General features: G+C 46.8%; 1 protein-coding gene across 5 annotated transcripts in view; it reads right to left on the reverse strand.

Moving 5' to 3' along the window:
- The window catches only part of ripor2 (RHO family interacting cell polarization regulator 2), a 33,531-nt gene extending 10,692 nt beyond the window's left edge, over positions 1-22,839 (reverse strand). The window contains exons 1-6 of one of the 5 annotated variants that reach the window (XM_072705590.1): positions 22,749-22,839; positions 1,515-1,635; positions 931-1,086; positions 669-747; positions 385-408; positions 169-222 (exon numbers count right to left, since the gene is read on the reverse strand). In XM_072705590.1, coding sequence (XP_072561691.1) covers positions 169-222; positions 385-408; positions 669-747; positions 931-1,086; positions 1,515-1,635; positions 22,749-22,824 — 510 coding nt within the window. In that variant the 5' untranslated portion in view covers positions 22,825-22,839. Of the gene's footprint in view, positions 1-168; positions 223-384; positions 409-668; positions 748-930; positions 1,087-1,514; positions 1,636-9,208; positions 9,345-10,759; positions 10,863-11,413; positions 11,804-16,043; positions 16,306-22,748 lie in introns of those variants that run through there. The other 4 variants (XM_023820107.2, XM_023820109.2, XM_023820110.2 and 1 more) reach the window with 4 other exon arrangements.
- Between the last annotated feature and the right edge of the window lie 2,143 nt (positions 22,840-24,982).

Raw genomic sequence — 24,982 nt, forward strand, 5'->3', positions numbered from 1 at the left:
ATTTCCCTACCAGAAGCTGGGAGGGAGGAAAAATGTGGACCATCTGTGGGTCCCCACGGACCGGCCTGGGACTCCCTGCATGGGCAGCCCCTCGCAAAGAGACCATAACCACAATGGACAACTGTTGCTGTGACGAAGACTGGCTTCCACAAGGTGATGAGCACGTACCTTACTGATGTGGAACTCCAGCCGACGGACGTATCTTTCAACTGCTTTGATTTGCTGTCGGAGGTGCCACAAAGACAATAGTGTCATTAGTGACACCCCAGAGATATCACATCTTTTAAATAAATAAATAAAATAAGGGAACAGATTGTCCTGTGCTAGACATCGCTTTTTTTTCTCAACATCTGACAGTTTATAAAACCAGTACAAATTACTCACTTTGTCAAGATCATAGAGCACCCCCTATAGAAAGCATATCAGAAAAAAAATGCACAAATTAGTACAGAAACAGAGGTCTGAGTAAATGACAGCGCAAACTGTAACATGGCCACTTTGAATCAAAGTAAGAAACACAAATCTGACAAATCTCACGCTCAAGGGGGTGTTTGTACTGTCGCACCCAAAACTTTCTCAGAGCAAGATGGTGTGTTTGTACAGTACGTGGAATCACAGTGCCATTGGGCCGGCAGCAAGATCAATTATCATGTCATTTTCTATCTCACCAGTCTGGAGTTCCTCTTCATATCTTTCATCAGAGACGTAAGTTTCTCCAACTCCACCTGGTGTACTTCGAGATACTCACTGCAGGAGGGAAGGAGAGAGAAAGAGAGAGAAAGACAGATAGAGGGAGAGAGGGGAATCAAATACAGCATACACAAATATAAAAAGAATAAGAGGACTTGATATGTTCTATCAGTAATTAAGAAACACGAGAACGTGAGCAACTGTGAAGACCTGTGCAGCCGGTATGGGAAGTGCACTTACTCAAGACCTCGTTTGAGAGCTCCATAAATCTCCTCCACCCTCCGGGGCTGGGGTTCATGCGAGCTGCTGCTGGATTTGTGGTTTGACGCATGACCCTTCTTCAGCTTTGCTTGGGGCTTCTTCTGCACAATGGAGTTGCCCATGAAGGAGTTACACCTGGAAAGCAGCAGACGGTCATTGTGGAACTAAGGCAGGGAGACCGGAACATCTAACCGTCACATCACTGGCATCACTGCAGAGGACTGGGACTAGAATGGTGGACGGCCAAGCCCAAAGTGTGCCTACAAGCTCACTGAAAACCTGCAGTACCTGCCGTTCTCGTTCAGCTCGGCAGAACATAGTGGAAAGTTCAACATGTAGCCAAGGCCCAAAAATCAGAGCAGGGGCTACAGTTTGCAAGAATCCAGGCCACATGGGCTTGCAATGGGCACTCAGTCACAAGGCCAGCCAATCACAGACTCGCTGTGCTTACATGACGGGTTAGGGTCATTTGTCCAGTAATTAGTCAGCTTGATATTAAAGGTAATTATGCTGTTAATGGCCTTGGAACACATAGTACAGACGGACTGAGCCAAATGACCTACCGGGATCGGCGCTCCTGCAGCGTACTGAAGCCAGCGAATGACTGGCTCCGGATGATGCCGTTGGGGCCGCCGGGGGAGTAGGAGCCTGCGGCCATGATCTCGGGGAAGCGTGACGACAGTCCTGCAGGAAGACAGGAGGGTTACAACAGCGTGAAGAGCGGGAGGAGGAAGGTCCCAATTCACGATTAATGGTGCACCACCGTGGAAATATTTGCTGATAATAACTGATATTGTTTAGTAACACTGTTACATATACCGATAACTGCCTAACCTGAGCTCCAGAAATCTGTAGAGAAACTGAGACTGTAGTGAATACGAAGTGGTGAATGAGCTGATGAAATCCCTTCTCCTCCACTACGGAAAATGGCTGATAGTCCAATGCCATCATCTCCATTATTTCAGCAGTTATGTCTTTAGCACTGGTGCTGCTAACTATGAATACTGACTAAAATCTAATTATCGGCTAACATGAGACAAAGACTGACACGAAGAGATGCTGGTGTCTCAATTTTATCAACATTGGCCAATACTGATGTTATCTGATATATTGCGCATCTCCAGTCTTGATCTTTTGTTTCCCCAATGTATGAAAATGCTGCAATGCTCATGGGCCTTATGGTGATCTCTACAAGACTGCAAATGCATACAGGAACCAGCTAGGATGCCACATTCAGGCAATGTGTGCAAACCTGCATGCACACTGCAAACCAGTGATACAGCTGCTCAGTCACTACTGGTCAGACAGTGGCTGATGTGAGAGCCGTCCTACAGATAAAGTGAGGATACAAAAATGCACGAACTCTGCAGTTTTATTTCCTCTCCTCTGTTCTCTTCCGGCTCTTATTCACCACCCATTCACACTGCAGCTACCCTAAATTGCCCCTGCTGTCTGACTCTGTGTAAAGCACTTTGGAGCTGAACACGCTGGGAAAGGCGCTATATAAAAATTAACCAAACAGAATTCAATTGAATTACAGAGAACGTACACAGCTACATAATGCTCCCGTTTGCCCAAACATTTGCGCAATAATCGATCAGATGAAACGGGTCGGCATAAAGTTGCCATCGGCTGTGAGGGTTAGAGGCCAGGGTGCTGTGATGCTGGCCGGATTGGGCTGGATGACAGACGGTACCAGAATAATCCGGCAGGCAGGACCGGCCCCCAGGGCTACAGCGGCCTTGCTTTAACAGGCCATTTAGCAGCTGTGCTAAGTGCACATCTCCATTTGTATAGCAGCAGATTCAGGAAGGCCACAGCAAGCCCCTCCCCGTGAAAAAAAGACAGACAGACCTGCAACGATGCGGCTGCACGGCCAGCGCTGCCTCTCCTCTTCTCAGAGAAATGTCACAGCGGCAAGGGCAGCTCTGTCAGGTCAGGACTTCTAATCCGGACAAGTTCAGTTCCCAGAGGAGGGTAAATTCAGGTTGAGAAAGCAATAATCCAGACCAAGATTTTGTTTCGACCAAACAAAATCTTGGTCTGGATTTTTACTTTCTGGACCAGAACTATCCACCTCTGCCAGTTCCCAGCTTTATGTGGGAATCCAGGCTGGTCTAATACTCACACTGACCTGGACAGGATTCTGTATTATGAGAGATTAGTCTTGCAAAATTCTGGGAATTATATGTTAATTCCCATATATTCCTGGTAATTTCCATGGAAAGGTTCCAATTCGGAATATTTCCACAACTCCCCATCTTACCTTCCCATAGAATGGAAAGTTTCTGGAAAGTTTCCAGGAGTTTACCAATCCCTTTGCAACCTTAGTAGAGACGCCTGACATATCAATTAATACATCTGTATCGGCCACTGTTCATTAGAAACCAACCATCAGTCCCACGTGTCAGTCTTAGTCGATATTGCCGGCTGATGTTTAGACTAGATAATATGGAAAGTTAGCAGCACCCCTTACTGGGCAAGTGTCACCCCTCGGTCAACAGGCTTCACCACCAGTACCCCATTCCCTGGTTGGCCAGCTTCACTTCTGTCTGTCAGTATCGTAAAATTAGACAAAAATATATTGGTATTAGTAAAAAAAACTACACACGGGAGCACCTCAAGCCCTTGGGTGACACCCAGCTTCCCTTCTGTGACACTGGCCTCTTCGAGTTGCGAATCAAGCAGACGCTTCAGCCATTGCACAGCTTGAAAAGGCAGTACACTGGGAATCGGCATACGTCAGACCTTTCCCATGCTCCCTTCCTCCAGAGCGCCTGGGAGCAGGCACACGACCGCGAGCTCCAAGGCTTCACCCTCGTTAAGATTCCTGGGCTCTCCTGGTGCATCTCCTGGTCTTTCCTGCCGCTGTCAGAGGGATCAGTCCAGCTATTGAGCCGCACAACCTCGTGAATATTCATGAGCAAAGCAGACCTCTGCTTCTTAGGTGGTTTCGGGATTTTCCACACAAACTAAAGAATAGTAATAGACTGAGAGCTGCCCCAGACACATGGAGAAGGGTACCGTGTTTCAGTACATCTGAGCCTGAACAGGCATTTTATCGGGGCTAGTGTGCAGCACCCATGTGGGATATTTCTGTCTAATATTACAGATACCGGCTATCCTCTGAGCTCCGCGAATCTGAAGTGAAACTAACATTGGGGACATTACTTCTTAAGATCCCATGAATGTGTGTAGTAGCCTCATCATATAATGCAAGCAGGGAGACATCAGCGAAGCGGAGCTGACTTGGGAGACTGTAGCGAGAATCTAAGTGGTAAATGAGCTGATGAAATCCCTCGGAACTTGCTGATGGTCCAAGTGCGATCATCTCCAAAGTTTCAGTAGTTGTTTCTTTAGCTCTGGTGCTGCTAACTTTAAATATTAACTGAAATCTAATAATTGGCCAGCAATAAATCAACCAAGTCTGACACATCAATGCTGATACTTCTCAATCTGGTAAATTTAACTACACATTGAATCAGATGCGGTTTCGTGCGTACGGCCAGGCCAAACTGCAGCGCGGACACAAAGGTCTTCCCTTCCTCCAAGGTCCAGGCATGCAGCGAGATGTCCAATGATGAATCTGAATAATGGGCAGGTCATGCAGCAGGAAGCAGAGAGACAGGCTCAGCGGCCTGGCCAGTCGGGTAGGCAGCACGCCGTACTCCAGTGAATAGCCATGTGAACCCGATATGAGCAGGAAACGGAGCGGTGGGACAGGCAAGCACATGCAAATGAGCCTGAGCTTCAGCAAGCCAGGGGCTCGAAGCCCAGAGCCTGAGGATAAACGGGGGGGGGGGGGGGGGGGGGGTTCCCACAGCGGCGTTGCAGCCAGAGAAACCAGGACTGGGCCAAAAGGGACCTTCTTCTACAACTATACAGGGCTGGTGAGTTTCCCAGCTCACACAAAGGATCCCGAAACAGGCCCAGAGCAGAAAGGGGCCCCTCGCACAATGGGGAGAGGGGAGAAGGAGCCCACAGGGGGGCTTATCTGGGACCCCCACATCGGTGACCATGTCACACCCCACAAACAATCATCAGAATGCTGGGAATGAAGACGCCACACTCGCAGGAACGGACGGGTTGAATACCCACGATTCATGCTCTCATTTTAGAGGAGCTCTGACTATTTAAGTGACAGCATGTAAACATAGCAGAAACCCCCCCCACACCCCCCCCCACACACACACAAACACACACACACACACACACACATACACACTTGAATTAAGCCACCCAACAGCAAATGCCAGGAAGTGTGCTGCTGAAAGTCATCCTACGGAGGACATTCTAAACAGCAGTTCAATTTTTATGTCCGTATAAATTCAGCTCTCCATAGCAACAGCACACAATATACAATCTGTTATGTAAAACAACATGTCTATTATGGTCCTGGTCCTGCCACGGACACGTGGGACCTCGTCTCTCTGAGAGTCGCTGTTCTCCCTCTGGTTCCCACACCAAGCCCTCGGCAAACGAGGCTCCACCCTCCCTGTCAAGTCACCGCCGAGGACCAGGCAAACGGCCACGCGTTGGTCAGCTGAATCCAAGCAGTCTTTGCCACTGGCCACTGCTGATGTTCCCAGAGGATCCATACGGTGACCCATCAGAGGTCAGGAGGTCTGAACCCAAAACTAACTGCTGCATGATCTGACCCCAAGTACCCTGAGGTGCAGAGGGACACACACCCACAAACACACACAAATCCATCCTTCCTTTAACTGCTTATCCTAGCCAACATCACGGAGGGCCTTGTTGGGAAGGGGGGGGGGGGGGGGGGCAGTCCATCACAGGGTTTCATGTTAATTATGTGCTAAATAAATAGTGGAGCGCATATCAAGGGCATGGATATGGACAACTTTTGCCATTACCATCAGAATATAATCTCACTGTGAATCAGGCTGGAAACCTCTGTCCTACAAACATGTTCACGTCATGGTCAGACTGCTTACCAGGGGCGCCCACCCAAGACCACTGACAATTCGAACGCTGGTGCCCACCCAACGTATCCAAATGTCCAGCCCAGGGACATACAAGTACATACACTTACACAAATGCTTTGGGCAATTTAGAGATACCTCATGTCTTTGGACCATAGAAGGAAACCGAAGTAGCAGAGAAAAACCTGCATGACATCAGGAGGTCATGCAAACTCCACACCCACAATGCAGCAGGAGGATTCGAACCTGCAACGGTGGGGCTGTTCAGAGAGCTAGCCAACAGCACTGCCCCTTCAGCAACTGCATCACGCCTGAACACAAGAACGCAAATGCTGACTGCTGCCGTCTATAGTCAAATATTCCTTTGTCATTCACAACCCTCAAAGAATCAGTTAAGTGTCAATCTTAATATAGGAGCCACAAATATAGAAATCCCTAGGGATCCCCTACAGGCCGAGCCCCATTCGCACCAAAATAGCATGTCCCAATCTGAAAAGAGTGGCATACTTTACAGAAAATAATTAGGGGGTGTTCACAGTGAGCCAGCAACAAGGAGAAAACATAATAAAGCGATCAGGATTATATATAAGGCCTATAGATACACCATATAGCTATGAAACAGCCCCAAACAGTGAAACAAAACAAAAACAAAAAAACAAGACAAACAAACACAAACATACACGCCACCCAGAGTGTCTGTGGTTTTAGTTTCACACCAAGAAACATCTTTAAAAGCAACACTGGCAGTTATTTCAGTTATTCCCTAAGCGACAGACAGCGAGCAAATCAGCCGGGGTCAAATAGAGAAACCTCTAACAGGAACACACCCCTTTGCAATTTTTCCCCCCCTGTACCGATGCACTTCCTTATTATTTTAACATGCTAGAGGTTCTGACAGATGGACCAAATCATGGAGATCTTGTCAGAAAAAAACATGCAACACCGACTTATGACCGACTGAAAGAGCTCCAGGATTGACGAAGCCGGTTTCCATTCGTATCAGACTGCAGGAAGCACCGGTATTACAGGGGAAATGCAGTAATTAGAGTATTTACAACTGAGCTTGTTCCAGGTAAACAATCACAGTATGATATTTATAGAGATATGGTGCATAGTGTATATATAGATGCAAAAATGCAAAAGACTAAGAGAAAATGTGAGACAGAAAACTAACAACTAAAGGGAAGAAGATCGATGAAACTTGCCAATAAATCAATTTGACTGATATTATCTGACATTTCCAAGATGGATCGACGCAGTTCTTACTAGACTGTCTCTTGGGTGATATTTCTCTGTATCGCCTGTCTGCTGTCTGGTGGAGAGCAGAGCTCACCCAGCTGTTCTTTCCCCTTTCGGGTCACTAATTGGAAGCGCAGCCAAAGCCGGCTCCTTCACTGCCATCTGCCTGTCATGTTTTATCAGTCTTACTTGGACAAAAGTGGCATCCAAATAAAATGAACAGAAAGAAGGCAGTCCAGAGTGGGCCAGTCACTCAAGCTGCACAAATGATAAACAGCGCTCACATCTGGCGGCTTAACGCCCCAAGAAAGTCCGATATTTATAGCACGGCAAAACGAACCGTGAAGGGAGTGGTTCCCCTGAGCTCAGAGGCGGCACCTTCAAACGGTTCTATCCATCACTGATGCCCAACGGCAGATCAGAGCTTATAAAAACAAAAACCCTCCTCTTGTGACTTGCCTTTTGTATTTTACAGTAACAACCAGCTGACTTGACTTATGCCTAATATACCAGTGTCTTCATGGTCCAGAACATGATTTGGAACAGACCTCCATGTGTCCTTCCCAGGGCTAAGACATTACATTATCATATTTCTTCAGGGGTCGTCTTCAAACAGACAACCTCATTCATGAATCGCTCGAAGGAGGAGGAAGGGGATCGGAGGGAGAGCGAGAGGAAGGGTTAGGGCTCCAGCAATGCAAATGATTGTTCAGGGAGGCCAAAAAAACAGCTTAACTCGATCTGTGCTTTTGTGGGAGCAAAGAAAAGCGGAAGAGCGATGTCACCCTGTGCTGAACAGAGGCAAACGGCTATCGAATGGCAACGTTATTAATGATTATTCACCGTGTGAACTGTGCTGCAGCACAACAGAGCACAGAAAAAGTCAATGTGAAACCATATGTTCAAAAAATGAAAGGCCAAACAAGCAGGTGTCCCACTCTGCTCACCTTAAGTCATCTGTCACATTGCTTTTGTTTTTAATTCTATGCATCATACAAACAGCACCAAAGCCCTCCAATTGCCTTTGGCGATTCTTTCCACAGACCACACGTCCTTTTTGTGTGCTTTGTTGACAAGAACAGCAGTGTAAAAAAAAAAGAAATAAAACATACAATAAAAGATCATTTACCAGTGACAGCAATGAGAACTACAGTATTTATTTTCATTTATAAGCACTGAACTACAGCAGACGCTTTTGTGCAAAGCAACATATAAGTGAGGCAAATCTCACTTTACAAACATACGGCTGTCAAGCAGTCGACTAGGCATAAGTGCAGCTAGGCTGAGCTTCCAGTGAATGGCCAGGTACAGCTAGGCTGAGCTTCCAGTGAATGGCCAGGTACAGCTAGGCTGAGCTTCCAGTGAATGGCCAGGTACAGCTAGGCTGAGCTTCCAGTGAATGGCCAGGTACAAGTGTAAGCAGGACTGGAGCAAGAGCTACAGAACATCTAATTAAAGCAAGAACCTAATCAGCCTACTATTCAAATAGCAGAAAGTGCTGCATTAAGAGCATTCAGGGTAAGGGAAGTGATATTAAACTAGTAGAAGTATTTCTGGACAACCATAACAACCACATTACTCATGGTAAAAGTGCTGAAGACTTCTGAGACACACAAGAGCAGGGCCTCGAGCTTCCACTGAACACGTGTGCAGAGAGCACAGAGGCGAAGTCATGCTTGCATGGGTGTGGATTTGTCAAAAAGGATCCTTAAATACGGTTAAACAGCCTGCACACTTTTACAGTGGCAGAGCAGAACCTCCCTGAAAATCAGAACCAGAAGGGGCCATTTTCTCCCAGCGAAACCATCACTAAGCCATACACGCACACACATGAAGCCACACTACGCCACGATTCTGGCTTGGGTACAGATGTACAGTCATTCTGAATACCACATCTGACAGCTCCCACACTGACTGAAAAGCATTTTTCATAACAAATGATTTATGAGTGTATGCATTTGCATTCAGCGTTAACACACTATGGGGTTAAATAAAATTACTAATAAGTCCAAAAGAAGTGACAGTGATGGCCAGTTTGGTCACTGATTGCCAGCTCAGCCTGCTTTTGACCTTACCGGCTGTTTCCATAGCGACAGCTCACAGGGTATTGCTGGACGGTACATGAACTTCAGGCCGCACCAAGGATTTCAATCGACAGTCATCTGCAGGATGTGTGATCTGGGCAACGTGTGCCACTCCTCAGCAACCCCTCCGTCTTCTCACAACAGCTGAACCTCAGAATGCAGAACATGCACCCTCGCTGCCCCCAACAGCACAACACACCCATCTGCTGAACTCCTCCCAGATCGTGGGGGGGGGGGGGGGGGGGGGAGGGGGTTGTATGAACGACTGAGGTCACATACTCTGATGGGAGATCCATTGATTTGATTCTTAAAACCATGTGGAAAGTAAAAATGGATGCTAAGATTATTCGCATATGTCTGTTCAGGTCTCATATTCAGTCCACCAGGACACCAATAACAGCTCCATAGTTCCACTGCATGTCCTGTATCATGCCTACAGAAAACAGCTGAGATTCCTTTAGACTTTGCAGAATGACCCTGTTCAAACTCAAGCCACTCCTCTATAGAGAATGACAGCCACATGCACCCAGAGCCATATTTATCCAGTACTCTAGGGAATAAAATTTTCCAAACATTTGCTGATGGTTGTTCCTGAATGGGTCACACAGTTATATCAGACACATTAGAAGAAAATTAGGCCAGGTTTGCTAAACACTAATCGTTTCTCTGTGAATGTGGTCTAAAATCCCCTTTCAATCTTACACAATAAAAATGCTTTTTAAATAACATTTAGATAGTCTCTCTCCGAGCAGGGAGACTAAAGAAGGTCCATCAAAGATTCCGAAAAGTACAACAGTGGTTACAGTGGCTAACTGTACCACAAATCCAGTTAAAGTGTATTAGATTTTTTTTATTTATTTGTTTATTTACTAATAAACATAAAAAATATATAAATAGAATAAGAATATTCTTTAATGGATTTCACCATTCAGCCTTTTTAAACACATGTAGCTGACTATGCCTCTGTCACAGGGCATGTAAGATATTGAGGGAATCTGTGTAAACATGCCAGACCAGCAATGCAGTGGTCATCTGGATCTTGGGCTTCCTCAAGCTGAATTTGGAGCCCACCTGCCAGTTCATGACCCCCCCCCCGTGTCACCACCCTCAAAGCTGGGGGCTTTCCACTCAACGGTCACAGAAAAAGGAGGTTGCAATGCCCACAAGCTGCCTAACAGCACTGGGGATTACAGCCTGGGACTGCTGACTACATCAGCCCCTGGCACTCTCAGTGTATAAAAGGCTGCAGCAAAACTAGAATCAAGCAAGCCATTCGCGCCATCAAAAAAGCATCTACACTGAACAGCACTTCAGCTCTCTAAAGCATGACCTGTTCGATTATTTTTAAGGCAAAGTAAAAGTTTACATCCCTCTTACAGGACTATAGCAAACCTGACGATTTCTGAACTGTACTGGCAGGACATTTCTTATTTCTAGCTTAAATATATACGCCCAGCTGAGCGACACCTACAATTACGTTAAACAAAACGCCAGAGTGTTACCATCCAGGAAAATGTCGCCATCCAGCCAGATGCTACTTACCTACCGGTGTGTCCCGACGGTCCGATTATAAAAGCAACCGTAAAACCTCCACGGTTCCCTGCCCTCCACCTAGCAGATCCTAAAAGTGGGCGACAGCACCCAGATGTGCCAGCGGAACAGGAAAAGCTGGATGTATCGTCTCACTTTGTACCCACGCACCCCTGAAGCTCTATCACCATCGCTGTCACCCCGCAGCAAACGGCACACCGCCGCACCTGTCACCGGCCCTCATTACAGTCAGTTAAACAGCCGCCAAGCCCAGTCAGCACCGCAAAGGCCACCCATACACACGGTGCGTCAGCAATTAATTTTTAATGCAAAAGTGGTTGTTTAAAGGAGATATTTCGTGTTTTTTTCCCCTATTTTTAAACAAACAAAACTAATGGTGCTCATTTGGATGAACGCATTTCTAACCAGGCAGGGCTTTACTTGTTGTCCCGTCCCACAAAAGTGCAGTTTAATAAGTGAACTGAGCAGACGCCACCCACAAACCGCCCGGCTCCGGGCGCCGTGGACCCGCATATAAGCCACCTGGCTCCGGCCGCCATAGACCCGCATAAACGGCCCGGCTCCGGGTGCTGTGGACCCGCGTAAGCCTTCCAGCTCCAGTGGTACGCACGCGGACCGGCTACAGTGCTCTGCAAGCGGACTCACCTCCGGGCTCCGGCAGATGCGCCGTGACAGGACGCGGCTGGCAGCCCTGCACTCCCTAACAGCTCGCGTCCATCACGAGGTAAACAGGCGAAAGCGGCGCTCCGAGGCTGCCGCGTCTCTCGAATTGATGCAGGACGAGGTGAAAAACAGTAACTGCTATGATTTATGGCCACTCTTCGACACCGATCGTCCCGAATCAGCTTGGACTGAGCGCGTCCTCCCAGGCAGCCGTTAAACCCTCATTCAGCGAGGCTCACCAGCCCTGAGCTTTTGTATAGAATAGAGAACCGATCCCAGATCAGCTCAAAGTTATATCCAACACAGAGAGCAGCACCGATCCCAGATCATCCCGCTGTGAGCTCCCCCATGGAAATGATGACTGGCCCCTGATCAGCGCAAACTGAGCTTTTGTATGTAGAGGAGAGCCGATCCCAGATCAGTCCGCTGAGGTCATTGTGTCTATACCATGTTTACGCAGCTGTGTGGCGTTTCCTTAACATTTACTTTGTACGTCGCTTCGTATGTACCGGGTAAAACCGTAAAAATCCATTTGGAATGAACTTATATTTACAATTTCATTAACTTACATTTCATTAATACATTCATACATAATAAATTTAATTAATTTTAGTAAATACATAAAATTTTGTTCTAGAAAAATAATCACATCGATTTGAACTTCAGCTGTGGTTTATCGATAGACTTCTCAAACGTCGCACACTTGTAACCACTACAGACTTAAAATTAATTGCATTTTATATAGGGGCAGCACAGTGGTTAGTAGCATAATCTCACTCCTTCAGGATTGGTGGTTTGGTTCCTGCCCTTGGCTCTGTCTGTGTGGAGTTTGCATGAACTCCCCGTGTTCACAGTCTTGTGAAGGTAAATGAATTGATGTCTCAGACTCACTCAGACTAGTGCCCACTGGCTTCAGGCTTACTCTACCCTCCTGTGTGACAAAGTGTATTTTTTAAACATATTATTTATAGAACAGTCCTCTTACAAATTGATGCCCAAATCGCACACAATAACACCAGACACTCAGACTTAGTGTCTTTTGAATTTGCTTTGTAATCATGGTGGTTAAATCTGGCAGACGGACAAAAATCTAAAGGTAAAGCAGAAACACTGTGCAGTGCAGAAAAAAACACCTGCACACAGGAGCATTCAGCTGCACTAAATCTTATCCTGTAATTACAGCTGTCATCAGTACCCCCCCCCCCCCCCCCCCACCAGGCAGTTATATTTACTTTAAGGCAAACAATCTGCAGTGATTAGAGGAGCGGTTTTAGCTATCTATACATATTTTGGAACTTCTCATCTACAGTCTAGGTAAAGTGCTTGAAACCTTGGCTTAGGTTGCTATCATGTTACAGATTCGTAAAATGCCAACAGAAAAATGTCAAATGTGACATTTTCTCACCTCAGTCTACTAGGACTGGCTCTGGTGACAAGATTCCTGCTTCTATACTAGAGTGGCACTTTACAGGTGCCCAGAAGATGATGCAAGATCCCTGTGAAGCCTCTTTTACACATCTCTACTCACAGTAGAGATTTGGGCAGCCCTTCCGAGAGCCATCAGGGTTGGAGGGCTGAGCTGGTGAGAGGCAGTGTTCAGAGCAGAAAGTTAATACTTTAGCGATGCCAGCTGGATTTCTCAGAAATGAGCGGCCATTCCTGGTGCTTGTTGTGTACCTCCACTTAAATGCTGTAAATGGCACTCAATAAGCAGTTATGGAAGATGGCTGGATGGACCTTCACAGAAAAGCTTACCATTCCTTTGAAGAAGGTCATCATGAAAATAAAGGCTGTCGCTGGCTATATGGTCAAGCCCTGCCACCATTCCTACGTGATTATAGGGCTTGCGGTTAGCTAATTGCAGTTGTTGCTACACATAGGTATGACTTTGATCGCGGCCATTGGGGTCCAATAGGGCCCCTCTTCTTCAGTTGCTACCTTGTGTTGTTTGAGACTTAGCAAAACCCCCTAAGATTACAAATGACTGAGCTCACACAAGGTAGGCCTGCAGGGCTCGTTCCTGTCTTTACCTGCTGCAGAAATGCATTTCATGTGTCAGAGACGCTTAATTAGGTAAACAGCTAAAAGGAAATAGCTTATTTAGCTAGGAGACCGATACCATGTCCAAGATGCACGATGGTGCATGATAGTGTGCGATGGTGAATGATAGTGTGTGAGTGCATGATAGTGCTTTATGTGAATGTGAAATATCCTCTCCTGACTTCAATGACTTTAATGCAGTCATTCTCTTACATAAATGATGTTAATAGGTTAAACTATTACTGCACAGTTATTGCACTTGGAACTTTATTTGAATTGGTAATGTGTTACTTGTCTTCACTTTGCTATTATATATCTAGCTCTCTATTGTCTATTTATTCTTTACTTAATACTGTTGTTCCTTGTACTGGGCGCGGTTAGACAAGTAAGCATCCCAAAACATTTGTTGCACATGGTTCAGAAATCATCGTGAATCTCGAATTTAATCTCCCAGGGGAAGTTAAGGTACTCTGCAGTGTTTGACCTGGAATCGTGCTGGAGAAGAACCACCAGAGAACTAGTTTCAAAAGTCAACAATCTCTCCTATAATCTATCCTGTCACACAAAGACTGTCAGTAGATCCTCCTTTTTCTGCATAAATCATCACCAGGACAATCATCACACTGAAATACTGTACTCTGGACTTGAAGAAGATCTTATTTCATGCGATCCAAGGAACTTTGTGTCTACACATAAAAGGCAGGAGAAAATGGATTTATGACACCAGATCTGGCTCTTTGCATCTTCAGCATTGGTCATTCAATCACAGACCTGCAACATTAATATAACCTCTGTGTTAATCTATAACCAATAGGAGTGAGTCTCACAGTGATTACACTAACCAATAGCAGTGAGTCTCACAATGTTTACACACAAGTGCTTTCTGTAAATCTCAGCTGACTGTAGTACATTGCTGTCCTGTTTCATCATTGTAGTATAACACTGTGCGTAAAAACTATTGAAAATAACAAAGAAAATGCCCTTTATAAAGGATGGAGATTTCAATGAGTATAATCTATTTTGGCTGATGTAGCACTTGCTGTTATCAAGAGTGACCCATTTGTACTGGTAGTTTATTTAAGTGTGTCGCCAACACTGGTCCCGACCCGACCTCATCCATCCTGGCAGCTGCTCTGGGCAGCCTTTAACTTAGAAAGAAAAATTAAATGTCCATTGTTTTTATTTTGTTCACAAATAATTCGAAAGACATTTCATAAAATTAGATTAAGGTGTTGCTCATGGTCTTCGTGTAAAGATATGGTGACACACGGTAAATCGAAATTTTGGTTGTGGACGTCAATCGAATGTTAAATGCAAGTTTAGGTTTAAGAGGAGCCACTGATTCTGCGTAGCAAATACGAATCACGTATTCAGACACTCAGCTACCAGCACAAAGTCTTGGGACCCCTAGAGAATCTGGACGCCCCTGTCCCCACCACCCTTTAGCTCTTTCCACACCCTCATGCCAAGGGGTGTAGGAACCAGGGACGTGTACCTCTCAATATTTAATTTGGCTTCATTTGCCCCACCCATAAAATAGATGTTTTGTATTTAAATAATTAAACTAAGTTCCTCCCAATATCAAACTCTCTCCTGCACTGTTGCTTATGCTTATTTTGTTCTTTTATTCCACTTGTGCTAATGCCAAACAGCTGTCTACTGTTTCTGTTCCTCCCCAGAATTATGATGTCCGCGCCTCTGCTCCCCTTCCCTCAGGACCCCCCAAATCCTCCCACCCATTCTTACATAGCTGGCCATTCCTCCTCATCTCGCTCCCAAGTCTAGGGAACCGCAGGCAGCTCCTACAGTCTGGATGAGGGCAAGCAGGTCCTACTCGTGTCTCCCAATGCTGCTCCAGGGATGCAGAACCATCACCAAACCAAGACAGGAGAACCACAACTGACCCCCAGCACTGCGAACATGCCGATCATTTGCATGTGGACGCAACAGTTTACAAGGAAATGGGCCTTTTAATGAATTTAGTAATAAAATTGTAAATCGTGATCTAAACTGCAAATAAATGCTTGAATATAATTACCTAAGATTATCTTAATAGCCATTGCAATGTTATCTTCAATGACTCCCACACAGAAACTGCTACATTTTATTGGTGTAATGACAAGAGTGAACCTTTTTGAGGTTTTTGGTTTCTTAAACAAACTGATTTTTAAATTACACGCAGTCATTGGCACAATCTCCTCCTGTCAGCATTTGACTGATTTAAATGTCTGCCTTTCTCTTTCACGACTGCACACTGATGATGAAGCAACGCTCAGAATGGCTTAAGCAATACAGAAATGCGTGCAGTGCACCTCTCCGCACAGACAGCGATTCACGCCTCTGTTTTCACACATTTATTTAAACTGCTGCAGTGGTGGAATCATTATTATTTTTTAAAAATGGTGTCCTGTCTCTCCCCTGGATATTTGCCAGCATTATAATCCTGTCAGCGCGATTGCAGAAGCTGTTATTGCCCGATTTTGCTTCTTCAATATGCTGAACATTTAAAGAAATCGAAATAAATGGAGAAAAAAAAAAAACGTGGCCCCTGTGCTTGAGATGTGCAGCCTACCTTCGGAGAAGAAGTCGTCTGCTTCCTCACACATGACGGCGCTCAGATCCTCCTGCACCATCTCAGCCATGGCTGCCGCTCTCGGCTCTGCCTGCTTCTCAGCAGTTTCGCGAGCGTGGGACGTCTGGCTGTAACGAGCTGGGCCCCCACTTTGCCTCCAGCCAGCGCCGAAGCGGAGGAGCGGCGGGGAGCGTCTGGATACGGCGCGGGGAGCGGGCGCCCGTGTGCAACTCGCTGCCTGGGCAGCTCCCCTCCAGCTATAACCACTTTCACAACTTCCTTTGCGAGAGGGCGGGTGGCGGGCGAGAGGGACGGACTGCTGGTGATTAACAAGAATAATTAGCTCTCTGATTCAGCCGCCCGCCAAGCTTCTCCCAAACATCACCCAGAAACGGCTCTCCTGGAATCATGGGAAGGGGCTGAGTAGCTACAGATAGGCAGGTCACTTCAATCGGCGTCCCCACTGAGGAAGGTGACGAGTTCATTAAGGTGAGGCAAAGCGTTAGCTTCTAATAAAGACTGCTGACCTAAAACCACGCTTTTAAAAGCCACCCCCTGGGGGTTTGACCCATGAGCTCATAGTAGGATTCTTAGGGGGATTCTTGTGCAAATTAAGGTAATAGAAGTTGTCACACACTAAGGGCCCTTCGTGGTGATCCAGGTGATCATGTGACTTTGTCCGTCTAAATGAGTTCAGTGGCCTGAAATAGTAACTAGGCTGCATCAGATTGATTTCTTTGAGATTTCTTCCCCCGGGGGGGGCTCTTCCTCGTAAGCCCAGCAGAGCAGCCCTGATATCAAGCTCACAGCTGAAGGAATCATTTTGAGACGACTTGGTGCATAACTGCGAGCTCAGTGTACATTTCAAATGTCAAGGAAACTCTCAGTTGCCCTGAAAGCCTAATGTGCTCAGCAATGTGAGACACCGCCTGGTCAGTCGTATTGCTTGGCTCAGAATCAACCCTGTGTTAAGGATCCATTCTCTGCCCAGATCCTTAACTGCTGGAGACACTAGATTTTTATTCAAGAAATAAATGTAGAGAATGTGCATGATTGACTGGCAAGATCACATGGATGACAGCGCAGTATGAGAAGGAGGGCTGATCTTAATTCCTGCTATAAGATAACCATCATCTCGTGAATTAACAATCAGACTGGGGTCTGTAGGAGATGGGCTTTCCCCAGATGCGTCAGTGAACGTCTGGTTAAGGCTTTACTGGCCAAACTGATGATTTATATTCAATTCATCCATTCATCCTTCTATCAATCTGTCTTCCAACAGCTGAGTCGGGGGTCCACTACAAGGATGAATCCACACATCAGAAGGAAAAGATGGAGTAGGGATGACATTTACACTTCTCAGCTCTATTCCATTTGTATTCTAATCTGAAAAAAATAGAGTTTGGGGCATTGTTTTGAAAGCAGGTGTGAGGACTCCTCGGCCAATCAGTCCTATAATTAGTAATCTAATTAGGGAGTTGCAACACAACCCACATACACAATGACCCTTTCCGGATAAGATTGGCCACCCCTGCCCTAATGCATCAGTCCCCTGAGACCAACTGAAATGGTTCATGCTTAACAAATAAGGGGACAACTACATTTATTGTGGAGTTTAGAGTGACAGGAAATTTTGCTCATGAAGATGCATATCAGCAGTATAGCAGTATTTATTTAGGAACTTGGTTTTAAGGAGTATTTCTACATACATCTAGTCAGACATCTATACACATCACACATTTTGTGTAAATACAGATTTACTGACTGTAATCTGTACTGATTTTCGTCATATATTTTTTAAAACATGTTTATTATTGTTGTTGTTATGTACCAGTATGGGGCTGTGGTGGCCTAATGGTTAGGGAAGTACACTTGTAATCAGAAGGTTGCTGGTTCACATCCCTAACCAGCAAAGTATCAGTGAGGTCCCCTGAGCAAGTTACTGCTCACCTGGTGCTAAACTAGCTGCCCCCTGCTGTGTCACGTATGGGTTAAATGCAGAGGACCCATTTCATTGTGGCATGTCAACAATGACAAACTCACTTCCAATACAGTGAATTGTGATTCTCATCATTTAGTTCCTCATACATAATATCAGTAAGCAGTGCGCAGCAGCCGAGGTTAACGTATCCCTACAGTGAAGAGCTCCAAAGTCAGGGTGTAGGATGGGACTTGGTACAGTCAGGCTTCCTCAATGTCAACCGTAGTCACCAATCGTCAGTGACTAAGAGGCAAACAGTCAAGAGGTAAAGTTTAACAAAAACAGTAAATGTGTCACATGCTGCTTGACAATTCTAACCCAGCTGGCAAAACAAAGACCACTCACTGGAGGCAAGACTTCCCAGCAAACGTGAGTAACAGCACCCATGCATCAGACACACAACTGTGTTTAAATTAAACTGTTCAAAAAGGAGGTCCTGTAAAACTAAGACCAGTGTACAGCTAAAACAGCATTATTCCTGGCAGAGACTAAACCCTTACATTGTCCTTTTCAATTTAAAAGCAGCTGAAACAGTTTGGGTGGCGTACAAATAAGAGCCTGTCAACATGTCTAACAGCAGACATGAAGAAAATAGCACGACGGCTCAAAGCACAGCCTTCTGGGTAAAAGCAGACAAGAAGGACGTCTCCTCCCAGCAGCCCCGCAAGCCTCCTCCTCATAGGGCGCATGGCGAGGGCCATCTGTGACGCAGCAGTTGGTTGCCATGGGAACGATAACGAGGGCAGCATCCTAAAGCAGAGTCTGGCACAGATTCATGTTCCTTTATGGTCCAGTAACGGATTCTGCACGCGGTCACGGGGGGTGGGGAGGGACATGTGACTGGCTGGCGCTGCAGCATTCTTCATGTCACTATGGCAACAGCATCACTGAGCTCATCCCTGCAGGTACGTCACTGTTTTAGAAATGAATGCAGAATGCGAAGGACAACAGCGGGAAAATGTCAGCGAGACGTGCTGAGCCTGTGATTTGCTAAACACAGACCTTAGGGAAGGCTTGGAGTGCATCTGGGATGCTCGGTGACATTTCTGGAAAAGGGGGAAGGGAGGAGGTGAACAATCCAACGAAGAGGAGAAGAACCAAGAAGACAAGCCTCAGAGGAGGAGACCTGAACCTCACAGAGGCCCAGGAAATATATAAGGAAAGGCAGACACTGGACTTAACATTTAAGTGGTTTCCATGCTGGCTTTTTGGTCGCCTATGTCCATGAACACAAATCTTCACTCCAGGCAGGCTTGCATTACGGTTTCTACACCAGCAACCATGTTCCCAGATTTGCCCTAGATTTAAAATTCATTTCAACTGGCCAGTCAGCCCCCATTGTTGCCCGAGGTCCTTCAGTATCGCAGTATCTTCCCCACCAGATAAACAGGGTGTTTCGGGTGGAGCTGGCTTGTGGTGAGAGCCTGGCTGACCGCAGCATCCGTTCACAGGGAACAGGTGACCGAAAAAGAGGATCTGAGGCCACAGTGTTAAGATAAACCAGATTACAGAATCAGACAAGAGCTGAAACTGCAGTTACAACATGGAGAAGGTGTAGGAGAGGGAGAGGGAGAACAGGAACAGGAAGGGAGTGGCTGGCAGGAAGGGGTTTGGTCACCTCTCATGCAGTAATAGATGCACAAACCCCAGAATTTTGGTCACTGGACAATAAGCCCGTTAACCTTTAACCGTGGTGCGATTGTGGATGAAGCTCCAGGCTCCAGTGTAACGTTGTCTGACCTCAGCATGTAGCTCAGGTGTGTCCACTCCAAGGATTTGTAATGAGGCACAATGTATCGGTTAGCATATCAAAGTACCAGCCCACAAGGCTATTCAACACAGCCTGCGACATCGCTATTACACTGTTCTGGCCCACAGATTGGTTTCTCATTTTTTTTGCAAAAATTAAAAAATGATGTAATGTCCTTCTGCCGCCCCCTTGGTTGACAGCCTTCACTGCCAGCACAACTTAGCCAGTTAAAAATACATCGTTATCACATTGGTCAAAATTTCCATATCGGTGAACCACTATTAATCTGCTTGCCAGTTATAGTCCTGCCAATGAGCAGAGCCAGATATAATTCCCTACCCCCCTCTATCTGGCAAATTGCAGGTGCCTGATGGGTCGCATAAGATGCGTCTATGCTGAAATCCGAGGTACGCGGCCACGTTCTGTCGCCGCACGTGCGGGAGATCCCGCGTCACATGGAGCGCTGCAGCTGCTTCGCTGTCAAACATCGACAGCTTCAGAAAGTCTACCTCTGAGCTGTTGAAGTGACACGTTTGCAGACTCCTGTGCTTGCGCTCGGCGAATGGGCTGGTCTGTGAATCCCGTCATATTTCTAGGCTTCTGACACTGAAGGAGGGATAGGATGGAGGAATGGGTTGGTTGAAAGAGGCTCAAACAGGATCCCACGCAATGGTTTACCCCCTTATAAACTGACAGCCTCTCCCTACAGCCATGTTTATTTCTGACTCTGTCTTCGTCTTTGTTTCGCGACCCTTCAGAGACACATGCCACAGTGGAAATGGTGATGCACCCCACAGACCACGCGCTGTGTAGGACTGTACAAAAGGTTCTCGAAAAGGCAGTCATTGTTAGGGAACTGTACCGAGCCGGCCTGCTGAGAAGTGTGTGTGTGGAAAGTGTATTTCATAAGGGGAGTAGAAAAAAATAAAAAGTCGCTTCTTTGTAGGACAGACAGTTCTGCAGGCTCAGGAGGGAAGTGGATTGCGTCAGAAAAAGTCCACGGAGCATCAAACTCCAAAGCCTGTCATCATTTCTCTGCAGAGACCTAAAAGCGTGTCCAACATCCACCTCAAGCAATTACGCACATTTAATTAGGATTAAGGCACAAGTGCATCGTTTTATCCTCGATTATCCAAACATACAAGGACTCCTACGCGTGCTTTAAACGGGCATCGCAGTGTGTTTACATCATCAGACCTTTTTGTAGCCTCATGTCCCAGACAAGAGCGGCTACATAAGCAGAGAGAGCAAGACTTCACGTTCGGCCTCCACGCAGAAAGCATACAGCCCTCAATGTGTATGACGGACAGAATGTAACGGTAATACTGAAGTTGCCATCGGCGTTTTGCAACTTTATTAATCTGTGGTGTGATGCCCCCTAGTGGCCACTTAAAAATGTCAGTGCTGAGCAGAGCCTCATAGCCCAGCTTCACCTTGGAATTCAGGCTTGAACAGATAGAGGACCAGCAGACCTCAGAATCGCCTCTGACGGTATCAACACATCGAGCACATGCATGGAAAAATGTCCATGTGACAGATGTGAGCATCAGGTGAAAATGGCAGCGTTTCAGATACTGTGATGTGGAAGCTGGCGTGTAAGAGAGGGAGGTGAGGCACACTGCCTGCTTGGAAAGCTGAAAATAGGCGCCGTGGCTCGTAGACGAGGCGGCTGGGTTACACAACACAGCTGCTCTGCTTTCATCCGCATTTCTATTTTTCATGCTCCGTCCTTGCAGAACAGCTGCATTACGCATAAACAAAGGAATCCATCGATCAACAGGCCTACGGTGTGGAAGTGTGATTCTGGTGATTCTGGTGATTCTGGGCCTGGAAAAGCAGGACATTGGGCTTAGAGGAATGTGACCCCCCCCCCCCACACACACACACACACAACCTGTGCGGCATCATTTACCGCAGCACCGTTGGACAGTTGCGGGGGCAGGAGCTCAACCAAACAAACAGCACGATATCCTGCGTGATGTCACAGGCGTTTTGATGCAGACAGCAACCAAGATCAATCTAATCAAGTTAACTGTCCAATCAGATGCTTCACAGCCACCTAAGCAAATAAAACCCAGTCTAGGTGTCTCTGTACAACAGGGAGCAGGAGAGTCACAAACTGCACTCCCTTCAGGCAGAAAACCCAGAAGTCTGACTCGTTAGAGTCATCTCAGGTAGGCTGATAGCATGGAAACGCTCTACCAATGGGTTTCGTCACAACTCGACACAATTTTTGAGATGCTCATCAAAGTCCTGAAGAATTTGCGTTAAGTCCGCTGGCCATTTGTGTCTAAATAATTGAAAATAAAATGAATGGCTACAGGCTGCCACCCCCACACCGTCGGTTAGTACACCTTTAAGTAATTCCGCGTAGTCTGTGTTCTCAGATAGCAGGAACCAGGTACCGTAGGTAACCCTGCACTGGGTCACACCAAAAGCCCCTGGATATAGAATTACAAGATTGGACAGGCCTGTCTGAAGAGCTTATCTAATAAGAGAAAAAGGAGCTCTTCTCAAGCCACAATGCCAGATTATCTTCTAACAATGCAAACATGTGAGCCCTAGCACGGGCTACAAATACAATACAGACAGAATATGCGATATCTAGTAATAATATATCTATGCAGAAGACATTGATACCAAACACAAGGTGGCTGCGGGAAGGATCGGTGTTCACAGGGTGGGGGGGTTGGGGGGGTATACACTCACTCAAAGAAGCTGTTAAGAGAAACGCAGACGGGCAAAGGGTGCCCATGTACGGCCAAGCACATTGATTTACCCTGATGTTCATCTATCCACAAGCTGAAGTGGTCAAATTAAGATTTCACTGAAGACACAACCAGCGCCGCTGATATTCAGTGAGCAGGTGGGATAAGAGAGCCGACCCCACCCACACCCTAATCCTAACCTCAGCCGCACCTTTGTGTTGCCCCACGACTCTCGTATTCACAGCACACAAGCACCAGGTACCTACTACTGAACTCTCTCCGGCGGGTCTGGGGCCTCCAAGGCCGCTTGTGGATCCAGCGCAGTCGACGGGACAGATCCATGGCCTCTCGGGGGCGCTAGAGCAAAGCAGTCAGCAACTCGCATCACCCCACAGGATGTCGTCTTCCGAGCCGGGCCCCCATCCCCAGGGAGCCGGGCCCGGGGCCGTGAAGCCTTTGAGGTCACCCCCTGCGGGGGCAGCGGTTTGGGCATGGAATGGAGAGCGGGCGACCCGTGCCTGGCCGGGAGGCGCAGCCGGGGCTGACGGTGAGAGCACAGGTCAGCACTCCCATCAGTGTGCCGCACCTGATCGGGGGCAGCACCAGGCAGAGTGTAACACAAGCCTTAATGGGAGGGGTGAGAGGACAGGGAGCTGCACGGGACGGGGGGGCGGGGGAGAGAAGGGGGAGGAGGAGGGGAGAGAGATAGAGGGGGGAGAGCTGGGAAAGAGGGCTGGAGAGAGAGAGAAAGGGGGGAGGGGCAGGGGTGCCTGAACGCACAGGGCACAGTCAGTCATGATCAGCTGAACACTATAAACATTATTAACAGATTATTCACATAGAGAGGCCTGCCTTACAGGCCTGCCATTAAGCCTTACATGCATTACAGGCCTGCCATTAAGCCTTACATGCATTACAGGCCTGCCATTAAGCTACATAATAACTTCCTCTTTCATATCAATAGCTCCTTATCCCTGCCAGAACCACAGAAGCCCAATCATTTAATAACTCATCAATTACAATATAAATTGTTTCCTCGACCTCGTGTAAAACATTTGGCCTCATTGTGCTGTATATTTGGTTTACCGCTGGTAATTGTCTGGAGATTGTCAGAAGTGCCAGGGACAGGATTCAGAGAGAATGGAAAACGACACTAGTGACCCCCAGTGGCCAATCAGGGCCAAGGCAGCCCTTCGAATCCTAGATGTCACAAAACAACTACAGATCATTTGTTTACATTCAACTTTTGCTTATTAACAGAGTTAACACACCAGTCATGTGATATATACCAACTGGAAGGATGACACTGGGAACAGAACAAACAGGAATTTAAATCACAACTGCCTTTCTGGGTCCCCTGTGCAGACAGGGAATGACCAACGGGAGTTAGTACTACTGCACTAACAGATTACAGATCACCAGGATGGCGTTACCAGCTTTCAGATCCTCCACCAACTGCACAAGCAGGCAGTTTATCAGAGGTGTGTGGTCTCTGTGCCCCCTTCGGTCAGCAAACCAACACCGCTTGGAACTTTCCCCATCACAGGTCATTCCAGATGGTTCCCCTGTGCAGATCGCCGATGGTGGAATGAGCTGCCAAATCACATCTGGTCATCAGACTCCCTCTCTACCTTAACAAACAGTGCTTTAATTTTTTTTAACGTAAATGAAACCTGAAATGCATCGAAATGACTCATCACTACAAGTTTTATTCTTGCTTATGCATTCATACTGTCCCTGTGAAATGCATTAAAACTCCGCTATTCATGGATTTGCTTCTTACACACATTTTACCTCTAGTGAGTAAAGTTTTGGCAGCAGCACAGTAACAAGTCAAAATACAAAAATACAGGACAGCAATCAAAGTGCCATATAGGAATATCTCAGCTGCCAGGAAAATGAATGTCTGGTGAGAGCTACTAATGAAACATTAGGGTTAACATTAAAGCTGATGGAAAAACATGACTTTTAGTGCAAAACTGACCCTTTATTAAACCGTTCGCTTTTTTCCAGTTAACCAGGTTAACGCTGAAGGAGATTGAGCAAGGTGCAAGGTGCAATTTGGACATAAGGAGGCGGGGCTTGGCTCCTGCAAGGTGCAATTTGGACATAAGGAGGCGGGGCTTGGCTCCTGTAAGGTGCGATTTGGACATAAGGAGGCGGAGCTTGGCTCCTGTAAGGTGCGATTTGGACATAAGGAGGCGGGGCTTGGCTCCTGTAAGGTGCGATTTGGACATAAGGAGGCGGAGCTTGGCTCCTGTAAGGTGCGATTTGGACATAAGGAGGCGGGGCTTGGCTCCTGTAAGGTGCGATTTGGACATAAGGAGGCGGAGCTTGGCTCCTGTAAGGTGCGATTTGGACATAAGGAGGCGGGGCTTGGCTCCTGCAAGGTGCAATTTGGACATAAGGAGGCGGGGCTTGGCTCCTGTAAGGTGCGATTTGGACATAAGGAGGCGGAGCTTGGCTCCTGTAAGGTGCGATTTGGACATAAGGAGGTGGG

This window comes from Paramormyrops kingsleyae, chromosome 23 (genome assembly GCF_048594095.1).
Source record: "Paramormyrops kingsleyae isolate MSU_618 chromosome 23, PKINGS_0.4, whole genome shotgun sequence".
NCBI classification, from domain to species: Eukaryota; Metazoa; Chordata; class Actinopteri; order Osteoglossiformes; family Mormyridae; genus Paramormyrops; species Paramormyrops kingsleyae.